At 39.2% G+C, this 12,695-nt stretch overlaps 1 protein-coding gene across 1 annotated transcript in view; it reads right to left on the bottom strand.

The window, feature by feature from the left end:
* The window catches only part of CAGE1 (cancer antigen 1), an 81,637-nt gene that overhangs the window by 3,299 nt on the left and 65,643 nt on the right, over window positions 1–12,695 (bottom strand). The window contains exon 9 of the mRNA XM_037844753.1: window positions 12,346–12,385. Within this exon, the coding sequence (XP_037700681.1) occupies window positions 12,346–12,385 (40 nt within the window). The remainder of the gene's footprint in view (window positions 1–12,345; window positions 12,386–12,695) is intronic.

The following is a 12,695-nucleotide window of genomic DNA, read 5'->3' as shown; positions in this document are numbered from 1 at the left end:
CCTCAAAGACTAAGAGATCAGGGAGGGTGGTCTCTGGCAAACCTCAATTTAACTTGCCAGTCTGACCTCTACAAAAGCTGGATAGACCATGGCAGATGTCAGTGGAATACCAAAACTTAACCAAGTAGGAGCCCTGATGCCTCAAGGTCAAACGCAGCAGGTGATTACAGCTTGTCCTACTGACCCTTTTCTTGCAAGTTCCCCAGGAAACAGAACTAACTAGAATCCCTGGTGAAGCTGAAGGTGGAATTGGTGATTGACTGCAAAAGGCTCAAGGAAATTTGGGAGGAGGGGGAAAGAACAGTGATAGAAACACTGTAAAAGCAGATTGTGGCGATTTTTGCATGACTCTGGAAATTTACTTAAAAGCACTGAATTAACTGTACATTGACAATAAGTGAATTTTATGGTATGCAAATTATACCTTAATGAAGCTATTTTTTAAAAGGTAAGAGTATATGTCTTAGTTTACTAGCTGCTAAAACAAATACCATACAATGAGTTGGCTTAAACAACAGGAGTTTATTGGCTTATAGTTTTGAAGTTAGGGAAAGTCCAAAATTGAGGTATCAGCCAGGTGACAGTTTCTCCCCAATGACTGTGATGTTCTGGAGCTGACTGCTGGTGATCGTTGGTCCTTGGCTTTTCCATCACATGGTAGTGCACATGGTGGCATCTTCTCCTATTCCTGTGGGTTCTGTTCTAACTTCCTGCTACTCCCCACGGCTGCTGCTTCTGTGTCCAATTTCCTTTGCTTATAAGGACTTCAGCCATATTGGATTAAGTTCCACCCTCATTCAGTTTGAGCACCTTAAATAATAACATCTTCAAAGGTCCTATTTACAAATAGGTTCATTTCTACAGGACCAGGGTTGGGACCTGAACATGCCAACCACAGTATATTAAAAAAGATATATTTATTAGTTCTCATAACTCCCCATGCACTTACATAATATAGTTTTTATACCTATTCTTTCAATTAACAAAACCCTTTGACTAGAGATGTTCAAATCCTCTCATCAAAACTGAAATGGAGGAATGCTCCAGTTGTGATGTGAAATCTTGAAATTTCTCTTCTCAAAACATCTTCTTTGCCTCTTGCCAAAGAAAACTTCCCAACTGCATTACAGTGTTATTTAATTTTCACCATATCATGCTCACCAGCATTTTAGAAAAAATACATTCTAGTTGTTCTTTATGAAAGTTTGGCCTTGCTAATGTCCAGTTTCACAACTTCCTTCATTCTCTTGGTTACCCCTGACGTACAATCATGAATTTACACTAATTCCCAAAGTTCTCTGTAACTTTTATAGATGGGATCTGCTGGATTTGAATTATATATGTCACATCAAGAGTTCCATTATGGAATGTGGACCCGGCATCGTGGGACTGAGAGTATCTTCTTGACCAAAAGGGGGATGCAAAATGAGATGAAATAGTTTCAGTGGCTGAGAGATTCCAAATGGAGTCGAGAGGTCACTCTGGTGGACATTCTTATGCACTATATACATAACACCTCTTAGGCTTTAAAGTATTGGAATAGCTAGAAGTAAATACCTGAAACTACCAAACTCCAACCCAGCAGTCTGGACTCCTGAAGACAATTATATAATAATGTAGATTACAAGGGGTGACAGTGTGATTGTGAAGACCTTGTGGATCACACCCCCTTTATCTAGTGTATGGATGAGTGGAGGAATGGGGATAAAAACTAAAGGACAAATGGGGTGGGATGGGGGCATGATTTGGGTGTTCTTTTTTCACTTTTATTTTTTATTCTTGTTCTGGTTCTTTCTGATGTAAGGAAAATGTTCAGAGACAGATTGTGGTGATGAACGCATAACTATGTTATCATACTGTGGACAGTGGATTGTATATCATGGATGATTGTATGGTGTGTGAATGTATTTCAATAAAACTGAATTTAATAAAAAAAAAGAGTTTCATTATGTAGGCAAATGTTACCTTTTAAAGATGGACATAATGTATGAAATATTTATATCTTAAATTACTATTAACACAGCCCTATAATTGCTCCTACAATAGATGACTATGAACTCAGTCCTCAGGTGGACCAGAACTCAAACCTGCATCTTATGATTCCATGTCAAGGGTTCTTTTTGTTGTAGCACACTGTCTCCCAGGTGCTAGAATTTAGGGAAGAGTATGCTAATACTAGAAGGTCACAGATTGAGTAGAGGAGAGGAGTATTATTTTCAGATGAGGATGAGAGTGACATTGAAATTAGGCCTTGAAGGCTACAAACATTATCAATAGGAGGAGGAAATGAGTATTTGAGGCGGGGAGGGCAGAAGTTTGGGGTAGGGAAGGGTTTTCTAGAACGACGACATGGACCATCAGGGCCAGGGCACATAAGTAGGGGTGGCCAAAGTATGGAAGGTAATGGATTTGGGGCTAAGGAGTGAGGATCTGAAAACCTGCCCCTAAAACATAATTAAATAAATTATGACACATGTAATCCATGAAATATTATACAGCCTTTTAAAAATGACAGTTGTGAAGACTGGCAACTGGGAAAATATTTATCAGAAATACTATGAGTTCAGATAGCCTACTTCAGATAATGAGCAAAAGTGCTCTGTAAACAATAAATAACAATCCTTCAGAAGGTTGGAGGGAGAAGAGAGGAAACATCATAGCTTTAGGAAATAAGAGGGTTGAAGGAAGGATGTTTTTCGGCTAGGGTAAGAATTTAGTAAAAAGTTATAAAGTGAAGGTGTGAGAGAGTAAAGATGATTAATGGAGCAAGTCCTCAAGGAGATGCAATGGGTCAGAGTCAAGGGAACAAAGTTTGACCTTGGAAAAGAAAGAGTGAGGTGGAGAGGGAATTGGACCTCCTCGTAATATCCTAAGGCTGTTTCAAACCTTCAGCTCTCTCCTCAAGCCTACTGCAAGAGTGGATTGAAGCTTTCAGCCATGAGCTTCTCAATTTACCGCTTCACAGCTTAGAATGGTATCTGAATGCTCCTGTCCTTATTTCCTTACTTCCTCTCTCGGAGGGAGAGGTGTCCTTGTTCCTCTGCTGAGAAGAGTCCAGTCCCTCTTCTCTTCTCTGAGACAGCATTTCATCAATTATCCCTGTTTTCTCCTTTATCTTCAGTCTTCCTCCCCACTGCTGAAATCTTCTCAGCAGATATCTAACCACTTATTAAATATCTCCACATGGGTGTTTCACAGCAACCTCAAACTCATCATAGCTATCCCCACAAACCAGCTGTCCCTCTTATGTTCCCTACTTCAGTTAAGGTTACCAGTATCCACCCAGAAGCCTGTGTGACATCCTAGACTCCACTCTCTTCCTCATTCCCATAGCTGACCAATGGCCAGATCCTTCTCATTTTCCCTTTGAAGTCATTTTGCAGCCATCTCTTCCTCTTCATTTCCACCCTGTTTTAGTCCCTGGCCTCAGTTTATTTTGCCAGGGTACTTTAACAGTATCTTAATTGGTGCTCCTGATTCTGGCCTCACCCACCATCAACCCACCCTTTATAGCACTGTTAGGGGAATCTTTCCAAAATGCAAATCTGACCCCAAGAAGCCTCACTTAAAATTGTTTGGGACTTCTTGTCAGGACAAAGTTCAAATTCTTCACCTTGACATACAATGTTCTTCATGACCAACTTCATCTCTTGCCTTTCTTCACACAAGCTTGGGTTTTAGACCTCACTTACAGTTCAGAGAACCTAACAGGGTATCCCAAGCTTCTATGCTTTCAATGCACTAGTGTTCTTCTCTTTTATCTATCTCAGGAACACCTCATCATGTACGGAGATTTGGTTCAGATGTCATTATTTCTGTAAAATCTTCCCTGAAATCAGGAACAAGACAGGGATGCCCACTATCACCACTGTTATTCAACATTGTGCTGGAAGTTCTAGCTAGAGCAATTAGGCAAGAAAAAGAAATAAAAGGCATCCAAATTGCAGAGGAAGAAGTAAAACTTTCACTATTTGCAGACGACATGATTCTATATGTAGGAAATCCAGAAGAATCTACAGCAAAGCTACTAGAACTAGTCAATGAATACAGCAAAGTAGCAGGCTACAAGATCAACTCACAAAAATCTGTAGTGTTCCTATACACAAGTAATGTGCAACAAGAGGAGGAAATCAAGAAAAAAATCCCATTTACAGTAGCAACCAAAAGAATCAAGTATTTAGGAATAAACTTAACCAAGGACACAAAAGACCTTTACATAGAAAACTATAAGAAACTGCTAAAAGAAATTGAACAAGACCTGAAAAAGTGGAAGAACATACCATGTTCATGGATTGGAAGACTAAATATAGTTAAATGGCAATTTTACCTAAACTGATTTACAGATTCAATGCAATACCAATTCAAATCCCAACAACTTACTTTACAGAAATAGAAAAACCAATAACTAAATTTATTTGGAAGGGTAAAGTGCCCCAAATAGCCAAAAATATCTTGAGAAAGAGGAATGAAGTGGGAGGTCTCACACTACCTGACTTTGAAGCATATTACAAAGCTACAGTGCTCAAAACAGCATGGTACTGGCATAAGGACAGATATACTGATCAATGGAATCGAATTAAGTGTTCAGAAGCAGACCCTCGCATCTACGGACAACTGATCTTTGATAAGGCAGTGAAGCAGAAGCAACTGGGAAAGAGCAGCCTGTTCAATAAATGGTGTTTGGAGAACTGGATATCCATTTCCAAAAGAATGAAAGAGAATGTCTATCTCACACCTTATACCAAAATTAACTCAAAGTGGATCAAAGACCTAAACATTAGCACCAAGACCATAAAACTCTTAGAAGAAAATGTAGGGCAATATCTTAAAGATCTTGTGATAGGAGGTGGTTTCTTAGACCTCACACCCAAGGCACGAGCAACCAAAGAACAAATAGACAAATGGGATCTCCTCAAAATTAAACACTTTTGTACATCAAAGGACTTTGTCAGAAAAGTAAAAAGGCAACCTACACAATGGGAGATGATATTTGGAAACCACATATCAGATAAGGGTTTAATATCTCGAATATATAAAGGAATCCTGCATCTCAATAACAGAAAGACAAACAATCCAATTAAAAAATGGGCAAAAGACATGAACAGACATTTTTCTGAAGAGGAAATACAAATGGCTCAAAAGCATATGAAAAAATGCTCAACTTCACTGGCTATTAAGGAAATGCAAATCAAAACCACAATGAGATATCATCTCACACCTACCAGAATGGCCATTATCCAAAAAACAGAAAATGACAAGTGCTGGAGAGGATGTGGAGAAAGAGGCACACTTATTCATTGTTGGTGGGAATGCAGAATGGTGCAACCACTCTGGAAGACAGTATGGAGGTTCCTCAGGAAGCTAAATATAGATTTGCCATATGACCCAGCTATTCCATTGCTGGGTATATACTCAGAGGAACTGGAACTTAAGACACAAACAGACATTTGTAAACCAATGTTTATTGCAGCATTATTCACAATTGCCAAGAGATGGACAGCCCAAATGTCCATCAAAGGACGAGTGGATAAACAAACTGTGGTATATACACATGATGGAATATTATGCAGCTGTAAGACAGAACAAAGACATGGACCATGCAATAATGTGGATGAACCTTGAGGACATTATGTTGAGTGAAGTTAGCCAGAAACAAAAGGACAGATTCTGTATGGTCTCACTAATATGAACAGACATTAATGAACAAACTTTAGGAGTTAAAAGCGGACAACACAGGTGACCAGGAGATAGAAAGAGGGCAGAGATCAGCCATTTCATGCTGAAGGACTACACAATGTTTAGGATTGATTGCATAGATCCAGAAATAGATAGCATAATACTGTGTGATGGTAGCATGGTATTGTAAGTACACTGAACAAAGATGTCTGTGAGTAAAGCTGAAAGAGGTGGGATAGGAGGATGTATGACACCAGAGATAAAGATAGAAGATAAAGACTGGGACTGTATAACGTGGCAAAAACTGGAGTGCCCAATGACTGTTACTAAATATACAAATATAAAAATGTTTTTGCATGTGGGAAAGCAAATGAATGTCAACCATGTAGAAATTTGAAAAGGGGATGGTATTCAGGAAAAAACATAATCAAAGCAAACTGGAGTCTATGGTCAACAGTAACATTGTAATATACCTCCATTAAATGTAACAAAGGTAATATGCCAATGCTAAATGTATATGAGAGGGGGATATAGGGGAGGAATATGGGATTCTTGGTAGCGGTGTTATTTGCTGTCCTTACTGGTATATTGTATTGTATGACATGTTATGTTTCTTTTTATCATTTTTTTCTTATTGCTAAAAAAAAAAACAATTTTTCTTGTAGTAATCAGTATGTTCAAGTGCTGATTGTGGTGATAAATGTACAACTTTATGATGATACCATGAACAACTGATTGTACACTGTGGATAAATGTATGGTATGTGAATATAACTCTATGAAATTGTAGGAAAATATATATATAGGACTAAAAGTGTTGGAGAAAACATGGTGAGAGGGATGATGCCTCACCAATATGGACTAACTACAATGTGTAAACTCAGAATTGAATCTTAGAACATAGCCTAACGTGGACAAAATAATTGTAATAGTCCCTAGATTGTAAGCTCTTACAGCAGTTAACTCTATCCCTGAATTGTAATTCCTATCTCTAAACTTTGAGATGCTGATCCCCTAGCGTATAACCTGATTGGTCTCTGGAACAATGCATATCTCTGAGACACCTGAAACTCAGAGCTAGAGCTCGGCAGATATGAATGTCACAGTATTAGTGCATACAGCCACTGTCAAAAAAAAAAAAAAAAAAAGCCGAAAAAGAGCCCAGACTTCAATTAGTGATATGAATGAAGCAGGTCTGGTTAAGACCAGGGCAAGCCAGGCCAAAGGGTAAAGGTTGAAACTGATTGTGTTTTAAAACTTCAACTTCCATATGAGACCAAGGGAATAGATATCTATTTGGTACAGGATCTAAATTTTCTAAATGGTACAACTCTACAGTCGATTTGTTCAAACACCACAATTGCATGGAACTTTGAATAGGAAGTGAGATACGGTAGGTTAGTATAGGCTGGAGTGAAATAGTGACACATCCCAGAGTAATTTGGGCAGATAATAAAAAATATATTTACAGCCTCCCCTCCCCAGCCCTGAGGATCTGGGGGAAGGTGCGGATGTGTTGGACATCCTCACCTGGACTGGTATTGATGTTGTCACAAACATTGGGACTGGTGGTTTGATGTGCTGAGCCCTCGAGCATGGGACTCGCCCTTATAAAGCTCATTACCACAAAGGAGAGTCTCCCCCTGAGTACCTCTTTGTTGCTCAGATGTGGCCCTCTCTCTCTCTAACTGAGCCATCTCGACAGGTGAACTCGCTGCCCTCCCCCCTACATGGGACCTGACTCCCAAGGGTGTAAATCTCCCTGGCAATGCAGAATATGACTCCCGGGGATGAATGTGGACCCGGCATCGTGGGACTGAGAGTATCTTCTTGACCAAAAGGGGATGCAAAATGAGACGAAATAGTTTCAGTGGCTGAGGGATTTCAAATGGAGTCGAGAGGTCACTCTGGTGGACATTCTTATGCACTATATAGATAACACCTCTTAGGTTTTAATGTATTGGAATAGCTAGAAGTAAATACCTGAAACTACCAAACTCCAACCCAGCAGTCTGGACGCCTGAAGACAATTATATAATAATGTAGATTCCAAGGGGTGACAGTGTGATTGTGAAGACCTTGTGGATCACACCCCCTTTATCTAGTGTATGGATGAGTGGAGGAATGGGGATAAAAACTAAAGGACAAATGGGGTGGGATGGGGGGATGATTTGGGTGTTCTTTTTTCACTTTTATTTTTTATTCTTGTTGTGGTTCTTTCTGATGTAAGGATAATGTTCAGAGATAGATTGTGGTGATGAACGCATAACTATGTTATCATACTGTGGACAGTGGATTGTGTACCATGGATGATTGTATGGTGTGTAAATGTATTTCAATAAAACTGAATTTAATTAAAAAAAAAAAATCTTCCCTGAAGTTTTCTCACGGAGCCCAGGGCCATTTCATCTCTGATCCTACAGCACTGTGGACAGTTAGAGCCATATACTGTTTTAAGGACAGTTTACTTCGCTACCTTCCCCTATAGATTACATACTTCTTGATGATCCTCACCTTATTTTTCTGTGCATCCTTGGCATCTAACACAGAGCTTGACACATAGTTTATTGAAACTCACTAAACTTTTTTTTTCACATCTGTAAGGATTTTAATGAAGGAAAAAGTTAAATACAAACTTTCAGATGCAAAATAGAATATTGTATAATTGGTAACTTCAGAGCCAAGTATTAAATCTTCATCCACAAATTTCCATCAGGGGTGGAGTCAGGGAATGTTAATCCTAATGAGTACAAAACTTAATTTCAACTTTATATAGAAAAAAAGAACTTTTAGGAAAAATAGCTTTTACTTGATTAGAATATTTTCAAACAAACAGCCCAGGCCAGCCCTTACAGTTCTGAGGTTTACACTCAACCAGATCTGTGATGAAAATGAAGATTTGGGGTTTACAGTTACTTCAAATCCAGTTTCAAGAGTAAGTCACGTAACCTCCATTTCCAGAAAGGGAAGTTTCTTCAGGATGACCAAGACACTCTTCTGAAGACATCTGGATAGCCAGAGCTTCTTGGACATAGTTCCACCTATCCACAATACCATGCCAAAGCTGTAGTGTCAGGCTTCCTCTGAAAAGCACTCAGAGCCCGATCCCACAGCATTTCTCCTGGTATTTTCAAGCCTCAGAAGAAAAAAAAATAGACCTCCAGCTTCAAGTTGGCAGTTGCTGCTCCAGCGTTAGAGAAGTTAGTGAACACTTCCTTCCTCCCATCACTGATCACCTTCCAGATCTTCAGCAGGAGTGGCAGCTTGATTAACATTCCAAGCCTGAGGAGCAGCGGCCGACACACCCCGAGATAAGATGCAAACCTCAGAGCTGTCGCCGCCGCTGCCACCTTCGCCGCCTCGGCCAACACCACCAAAGCGAAGTCACCGACTCCCAAAACGCAGTCACTGGCTGCTAAACTTTTATTGAAAGAAGGACTGGCTTAGACTCTACATCCTTGAGCCACACCCCAAGGGAGGCACATTAATTTGAGACAACTTGCAGGTTAAAGATCATAAATATCTATGCTATTAATACACATATTAAATATAGCATTTATGCACACAGTCATGTTTGTAGACAGAACCTGGGTTAACGCTTCCATCCAACTGTTTTATCACATTTCTGTACATATTCCAGACATGGTGTTAGATCTCTTTATATTGATATTTGTCTTTCTCCTGTCATATTTTAATTTTCCCTAGAGGATCCCATGAAATTAACAATAACAATATGTCTCTTTTTAAAATTTTAAGTCCTCAATGCTTAAATTTTCTGAAGTGAAACACTGTTACAGCTGCAGCTTGCTGTGCATTTTTCATAGTTTAAATTGTCTTAATTTATATTGTATTCCAACTTTTTGAATTAGAGAAATTAACATTTTCTGATTCAAAATTCATGCATGACCTGTCTTACAGAATTCCTCAACAACAAAAAAAACAATAGCTTCTACTTATTCAGCACTTCCTTTGGAGCCAGATACATACTCTTGTACCTACCTGACTAATTTAAATGCAAAACTAACTTCAGTTAGATAAAATAATTTCTTCCCTTCCACCCAAGGGATATTTTGATTCAGTAGTTACACCTTCAGCCTGTCTCTGGGGTTTGCCAAAAAGACAATAGGTATGATATGAACATTTATTTTTCTGGTTACTCTCACAAAATCAGCTGTCTCCTTTGTTTAAATTCAGAACTAATTCCTCCAAACTATGTTAAAACAGGAATTATAAGGGTTAGGTCTCAAAAGCCCCATCCCCTCCAGTATTCTCCTTTCATCTGGGTTTTCATTTCAAAGGATTTCAGAGTTAGTGTCTTTTAAAATTTGATTGGTAGTAGGAAGGGCCTGCCCACTTGGAAAGAAAAAAGATGTCCTGCAGAGGGAGAAGAAAAACACTTAGTGAAATTTGTAATTATTTTTGTGTATGATTAAAGGCCTGATGATATTGGATTGGTATTCTGTGAAAATGAAAGCAGATACATATTTGGAAAAGAAGCCACTGTATTCATCTGCTTATGTTAAAATAGAATTTGTCTCTTCATGGAAAGAAATTAGGGAAAAAGTAATCACATTTCTTGGAAGGTAAAACTTCACCATCTACATGGATTTTAAAACATCATTTGTATGGATTAGTATGATTTATACTTAATAGAATACTTGATAATGACTGTTCCTGGAGTAGTTGACAAGAATGATTAGTATTTAATCTTCAGAACTTTCTATTTCCTTATAAAATATCTGGTATCTAAAAATGAAAGGAAAAAAAGTTTCTTATGTTTTGGAAAGATAGGCATTAAGTGACAGAGCTCTTGAACAGCTAGTTCTTGATTACATAAGGAAAGGGAGTACAGGAAAAGCCTACAGATAGATGAACTTCATGGATAATATAAATTCTACATTTAGTTAACATTTTTGTTTCAACTTTTCTCCAACTAAGGAACACTACAAGGAGGGAGGTTTGCTGTGTTCCGTCTTTCCTGGTTTGGTTACCAGCTGGCAGAATGAAGCAAATAACATGAATCATTTATCAAGTGACTCAGCAGCCCAGTGTGGTAATTAAGGAGCCCTCAGAACTCAACTTTTAGAAAGGCTGGATCTCAATGGGAGCGTAGAGAGACATGCAGACAGGTGGCAGAGCCGTTTCAACTGTACCCTTCTTCCCCAAAGTAATGTCACAAATAGGCCATGGACAGGGACAGCAGCAGCTGTATCTTCTATTAGGAATTACTTCAGCAGTAGCAGTGGTGCTGGGTCCCAGGTCTAACTGACATTCATTCCTATTTGGTACCTACTGCAGGATAGGTGCTTGGGGACACCAAAATGAATATAAGACCATTCTTGCACTAAAAGAATTCTAGTCAAGTAAAGGGACATGCAAGCAGAGATCTGTAATGATGGGTCAAAAGTGCTATTATATCAAAAGGTACAGTTTGTATATATTATGTCCCCCAGAAAAAGCCATGTTCTTTGATGCATGTGGGGACAGACGTATTAGTGTGGATTAGGTTGGAACCTATTGGTTCAGTATTTCCTTGGAGGTGTGGCCCTGTCCATTCAGCATGGGCCTTGATTCGTTCACTGGAGCTCTGTAAAAGCTCAGACAGACAGGGGCTCATAGCTAGTTGGAGCTGAGACAGACATTTTGAAGATGGCCATTGGAAGCTGATGCAGACATTTTTGGAGAACGCCATTTTGAAATGCAACCCGGGAGCAAAGGACAAGCAGACGCCAGCCACGTGCCTTCCCACGTTTTCTGGATGCCATTGGCCATCCTCCAGTGAAGGTACCCGATTATCGATGCATTACCTTGGACACTTTATGGCCTTACGACTAAAACTGTGTAACCAAATAAACCCACTTTTATAAAAGCCAATCCATCTGGTGTTTTGCATTCTGGCAGCATTAGGAAACTGGAACAGAGCACATAGGAGGAGGCAAGTCAGTTCCATCCAGGAGATGGAGCAGGAAGGGCTTTGCGGAGCAGATAAAACTTGAGCTGGCAGGTGTTTGTGGCATGGAAGCTCAAGTAAGGGGGAGAAAAGGAGTTAGGGAAGAGCATTCCAGGCAGGGGAATCTGCAATGAGCAACAACAGAAAGGCATAAAAATAACATGGCATGTTTAGGAAACTGCAAGTGGGCAGGCACAGTTGATGTGTACAACGGAAAGAGGAAAGCAGTGAGTGATAAAATTGGACTGGAAGGCAAGAGATATTAATAGAGGGTTTATATGCCATGCCAAGGAACTGGGATTTCATCCCAAATGCAATTGGGAACCACTCAAAGGCTTTAGGTAGGGGACATATGTTATGCTTTTGAAAGATCACTCTTTTACTCTGTGGAGGATGGAATGGACGGAAGCAAAATTGGAGGTGGAAACACCAATTAGGAGATGATTGCAAATGACCAGATGAAAAAATGCTGTGGGCTTGAAATGAAACAGTAGCAGGAAGGATGGAGTTAGAGACCAAACCAAGAAGATTTAGAGGGTCGGGCTTCCAAAAACAGGACAAATTATGATGGAAAGCAGAAGAGGTCCATATCCTGCAGGAAATATGCTGAAAAATAAGCTGAACATCACTGAAATGTGACACAGGAACTCATATTTAATCTGGCGTTATTGTCAACTTACATGGAAATATAACATTATAATGATCATGAGTATGACCTACCACAGTCAGGGACTTTGGATGATTTTCTAATCTTCTTGGTCTGTAGGAAACAAAGAAACAAATTTTAAAAAACAGAAATTGGGGAGGTAGAGGTAAAGGATAAAAGAGTAAACAGAATGAATGAGTACACCGTTATTTAACATATTTTCCCCTCAATTTCAAGGAAGAAATGTCATCTAGGATACAAGTATAAGTACTAAAAGATAAAGTAAAACTTCTCAGTATATGATATATAGATCATTCTTCCTGCCATTAAATAAAAATATTGAGCTACAGTCTCACTGCAGTTTCAAATTCACATAGATTTACTTAGGATAAGGTTCTGGCTATGATGTGAAGACCTAATGGAT

The sequence above is a fragment of the Choloepus didactylus genome, chromosome 7 (assembly GCF_015220235.1).
Source record: "Choloepus didactylus isolate mChoDid1 chromosome 7, mChoDid1.pri, whole genome shotgun sequence".
NCBI classification, from domain to species: Eukaryota; Metazoa; Chordata; class Mammalia; order Pilosa; family Megalonychidae; genus Choloepus; species Choloepus didactylus.
This window is presented reverse-complemented; position numbering and strand designations above follow the sequence as displayed.